Source organism: Cynoglossus semilaevis, unplaced genomic scaffold, assembly GCF_000523025.1.
Source record: "Cynoglossus semilaevis isolate Cse_v1.0 unplaced genomic scaffold, Cse_v1.0 scaffold19, whole genome shotgun sequence".
Classification (NCBI taxonomy): domain Eukaryota; kingdom Metazoa; phylum Chordata; class Actinopteri; order Pleuronectiformes; family Cynoglossidae; genus Cynoglossus; species Cynoglossus semilaevis.
The window spans coordinates 112,992-117,960 of record NW_007585128.1 but is presented as its reverse complement, the minus strand read 5'-3'; the positions used below and the strand labels follow the sequence as shown (position 1 = coordinate 117,960).

The following is a 4,969-nucleotide window of genomic DNA, read 5'->3' as shown; positions in this document are numbered from 1 at the left end:
CTGTCGTAGCTAACGTTAGCTCTGGTGTCTGACTTACGTCCAGGTTAGCTCCTGACAGATCAGCGCGCTCCAGATTAGAACAGCACAGATTAGCATGGGTCAGATTGCAGCGGCTCAGATTAGCCATTTTAAAGTTGATGTATCGCAGGTCGAGTCGAGACAGATCGGCGCCGCTGAAGTTCAGGCCCTGGAAGAAAGAGAGCGGAGTTTTTCGTGATTTGCGATATATATACATATATATGAGTCCGAATCTAGTATTTCCTGGAGTGCGTACCTGACAGCGGAGTTCGGACTTGGTCGGGGTCACCAGGAGAAATCGGACCAACTCTTTGCGGGAAATGGGCGAGTGGTCCTCGGGCGGCTGGGAGTTCTGTTTGACAGGGAAACGCAGATTTTTAACGTCACGTCGTCGTCGCGGCGTCGCCGCTTCAACAATTCGACGAACTGAAATCACCTTAAACGCAGTTTCCAGCTGATCCGCTAGCTGCTCGATGCCAAAGAAGCGCGCCTCCTCCAGGACGCCTGTAGGGGGCGAGAGCGAGGATTTAAAAAAAAAAAAAAAAAAAAAAAAAGATGGCCGCTCCCTGACGACGACAAACCCCCCCCGCGCTAACCTTGTACGTTGATTCCTTCGTTGATGATGATCTGACCGTGTCGCAGGTAGTTCAGGATCGGCTCGAAGTAGTCCGGGCTGCGATCGATCAGGTAGGCCCCGTGCTCGTCCTGCGTGTTCCCCCACACGTCTGCGAGGAGTTGAGCGTCGGTTAGTAAATTGTGCGTTACGTTAGCGGCGGCGGCGTTAACGTTGCGGCCCGCGCGTCACCTTTGTCTTGGAACATGTGCGCTAGCATGCTGTCGGGCTCCTTGCTGACCAACGTGCTCCTGGAAACACACACAAAGCACAGCACAGGTACACGTGAGTACTGCGGCGCGACACGGCGTCGTACGATACGTCGTGAGGCTAGTTGCAGATACGGCACAATTTTCATTGGTTTAAAAAAAAAAAAAAAACGTTAGCTCTGTTGTCTGTACCGGGACTGTCGTAGCTAACGTTAGCTCTGGTGTCAGTACCAGGACTGTCGTAGCTAACGTTAGCTCCGGTGTCCGTACCGGGACTGTCGTAGCTAACGTTAGCTCTGGTGTCAGTACCAGGACTGTCGTAGCTAACGTTAGCTCTGGTGTCAGTACCAGGACTGTCGTAGCTAACGTTAGCTCTGGTGTCAGTACCAGGACTGTCGTAGCTAACGTTAGCTCCGGTGTCCGCACCGGGACTGTCGTAGCTAACGTTTAGCTCTAGTGTCCGTACCGGGACTGTCGTCGCTAACGTTAGCTCCGGTGTCCGTACCGGGACTGTCGTAGCTAACGTTAGCTCTGGTGTCCGTACCTGGACTGTCGTAGCTAACGTTAGCTCTGGTGTCCGTACCTGGACTGTCGTAGCTAACGTTAGCTCCGGTGTTCGTACCGGGACTGTCGTAGCTAACGTTAGCTCCGGTGTCCGTAACGGGACTGTCGTAGCTACTGTTAGCTCCGGTGTCTGCACCGGGACTGTCGTAGCTAACGTTTAGCTCTAGTGTCCGTACCGGGACTGTCGTCGCTAACGTTAGCTCCGGTGTCCGTACCGGGACTGTCGTCGCTAACGTTAGCTCCGGTGTCCGTACCGGGACTGTCGTCGCTAACGTTAGCTCCGGTGTCCGTAACGGGACTGTCGTAGCTAATGTTAGCTCCGGTGTCTGCACCGGGACTGGCGTAGCTAACGTTAGCTCCGGTGTCTGTACCAGGACTGTCGTAGCTAATATTAGTCCAAATACCTGGTGGTGGTGAAGAGGCGTCCACCGATGTTGAGCGTCAGCCAATCGGTGTGGGCGCCGTGAGAATCCGATCTGACCTTGGTTTCAGTCTGAGGATCTGGACCGGAAAAGACGGAAGAGTTGGTTAGCGCACGGCTAGCAGCCGGAGTACACGGTTTCACAGACACGTTGCATGTAAAAGAACGCGTCGTTAGCGCTATCTCAGTCAGGGGGCGCTGTTGCCTTACACCTCGTTCCAGAGACACGTCACGTGACGTCACTCACCGACGAACGGATCACCTTCCGACACATACAGGACGTCGTCGTCTCTGCGGCACAGAAATGAACAGATGAAACGGGGCCGACAGTGACGACCGATCGCCGCCGCCGCCGACGTCAGCGCCCCCTACCAACCTGATGAGGGCGATGTCGTCGATGAGTCCGCCTCTGGCGTTGTAGAAACACGAGGCTTTTATTCCCAACTTGTTGCTCGCGACCGAGAGCAGGTCCGACAGGGTCCCGTAGACCGCGACCACCTGGGGCAGTAGCGGGGGGTGGAGGGGGGCGGGGCAACGGCAATGTTAGGAATGTGAAATAAATGAATAAAAACACACGTTGAATGTTGTAAGAAATAAAAAAATAAAAAAATTAAAATCAATAAAAGAAGAGGAGCCGGGAGCTGGCAACGAGCTAGCGACGCTACGTTAGCCGCTTCATTAGAATGACGTCAACAAAATGGCGACTTTTTCAATAATTATTACAATAATAATAATTATTAATAATAATCTTATTATTATTAATGTTACTATGATAACGGTGACGAATAACGACGTAGCATCGATAGCGACGCTACATTCGCCGCTTTATTAGAGTTACGTCAACAAAATGGCGACTTTTTCAATAATTATTATAATAATAATTATTATTATTAATAATAATCTTATTATTATTAATGTTACTATGATAACGGTGACGAATAACGACGTAGCATCGATAGCGACGCTACATTCGCCGCTTTATTAGAGTTACGTCAACAAAATGGCGACTTTTTCAATAATAATAATAATATTTATTAATTATTATTTTTAATAATATTATTTTTATTAATGTTACTATGATAATAACGGTGACTAATAACGATGTAGCATCGATAGCGACGAGCTAGCGACGCTACATTCGCCGCTTTATTAGAGTGACGTCAACAAAATGGCGACTTTTTCAATAATTATTATAATAATAATTATTATTATTAATAATAATCTTATTATTATTAATGTTACTATGATAACTGTGTTGATAATGACGTAGCATCGATAGCGACGAGCTAGCGACGCTACGTTAGCCGCTTCATTAGAATGACATCAACAAAATGGCGACTTTTTCAATAATTATTACAATAATAATAATTATTAATAATAATCTTATTATTATTAATGTTACTATGATAACTGTGTTGATAATGACGTAGCATCAATAGCGACGAGCTAGCGACGCTACATTCGCCGCTTTATTAGAGTGACGTCAACAAAATGGCGACTTTTTCAATAATAATAATAATATTTATTAATTATTATTTTTAATAATATTATTAATGTTACTATGATAATAACGGTGACTAATAACGATGTAGCATCGATAGCGACGAGCTAGCGACGCTACGTTAGCCGCTTCATTAGAATGACATCAACAAAATGGCGACTTTTTCAATAATTATTATAATAATAATTATTATTATTAATAATAATCTTATTATTATTAATGTTACTATGATAACGGTGACGAATAACGACGTAGCATCGATAGCGACGAGCTAGCGACGCTACGTTAGCCGCTTCATTAGAATGACATCAACAAAATGGCGACTTTTTCAATAATTATTATAATAATAATTATTATTATTAATAATAATCTTATTATTATTAATGTTACTATGATAACGGTGACGAATAACGACGTAGCATCGATAGCGACGCTACATTCGCCGCTTTATTAGAGTGACGTCAACAAAATGGCGACTTTTTCAATAATAATAATAATATTTATTAATTATTATTTTTAATAATATTATTAATGTTACTATGATAATAACGGTGACTAATAACGACGTAGCATCGATAGCGACGCTACATTCGCCGCTTTATTAGAGTGACGTCAACAAAATGGCGACTTTTTCAATAATTATTACAATAATAATAATTATTAATAATAATCTTATTATTATTAATGTTACTATGATAACTGTGTTGATAATGACGTAGCATCGATAGCGACGAGCTAGCGACGCTACATTCGCCGCTTTATTAGAATGACGTCAACAAAATGGCGACTTTCCAGTCATTATTATTATTAATGTTACTATAATAATAACGGTTCATCACTTCTCCGTCTTCCGCGGAACTAGAGCAGCCGTCGTGCGGCCCCGGACCTCCACCACCCTCCACCCCCCCCCCTCCGCGGCCTCCCGCGGGCGGGCTGGCGGACACCCACCTTTCCATTCCTGGACGTCCCGTTAATGAACAGCGTCACTCTTCTCATTCTCCGTGGACTTTGTTGAAGCGGACTCGAACGTCGTTCAGTCAGTTGTCCCGGCTCCGTCCCTGACAGCTGCGGAGGGAGGGAGGGTAGGTAGGGGTAAGAGTGGCGGCGGGGGGGGGGAGGTTAGTCGGGACTGTTAGCTACAGTTATCCGTTAGCTGCAGCGGATAACAACGCGAGACAAACCTGCTGCGTTTTGCGGATTTATCTGGGAGAATGTTGCCAAATCTCGCGAGAGAAACGAGCAAACGCGTCACACTCACTAACCAGGGGACGATATGAACTGTGAGTGTCTCTGATTCTGTTATGTTCGTCTGTACTTCCTCTCTTTGTCCAGCTGGGGCAGTAGTCATTCTCTCAGTCGCAGGAACGAATCCTTAATTTACAGAAAACAGACTCAAAGTGACCGTTTTTTTTTGAAATTTTTTTTTGTTTTTATCAGACTTGACAACGCCATCTCTGCGCGGGCTCTCGCGTGTTTAGGAAACTCTACCTCACGGTTTCGCGGCGGAAAGACGTCGCCGTTACTACACCCGAAGAAGAAGAAGAAGAAAAACCGGAAGTGCCGCAGACACTATCGTGAAGATGTGTTTTCTTTTATCGTCCCGTTTTTTTAAAAAAAGTCTATGACTTGTAGTTAAGTTGACG

General features: G+C 45.5%; 1 protein-coding gene across 2 annotated transcripts in view; it reads right to left on the bottom strand.

Moving 5' to 3' along the window:
* kctd9a (potassium channel tetramerization domain containing 9a) overlaps nt 1-4,650 on the bottom strand; it is a 6,906-nt gene extending 2,256 nt beyond the window's left edge. The window contains exons 1-10 of one of the 2 annotated variants that reach the window (XM_008337537.3): nt 4,508-4,650; nt 4,275-4,391; nt 2,202-2,323; nt 2,073-2,116; nt 1,809-1,905; nt 824-882; nt 615-743; nt 455-522; nt 275-370; nt 38-187 (exon numbers count right to left, since the gene is read on the bottom strand). In XM_008337537.3, the coding sequence (XP_008335759.1) occupies nt 38-187; nt 275-370; nt 455-522; nt 615-743; nt 824-882; nt 1,809-1,905; nt 2,073-2,116; nt 2,202-2,323; nt 4,275-4,322 (813 nt within the window). In that variant the 5' untranslated portion in view covers nt 4,323-4,391; nt 4,508-4,650. The other variant, XM_025053822.1, reaches the window with a different exon arrangement.
* Nucleotides 4,651-4,969: the final 319 nt, after the last annotated feature.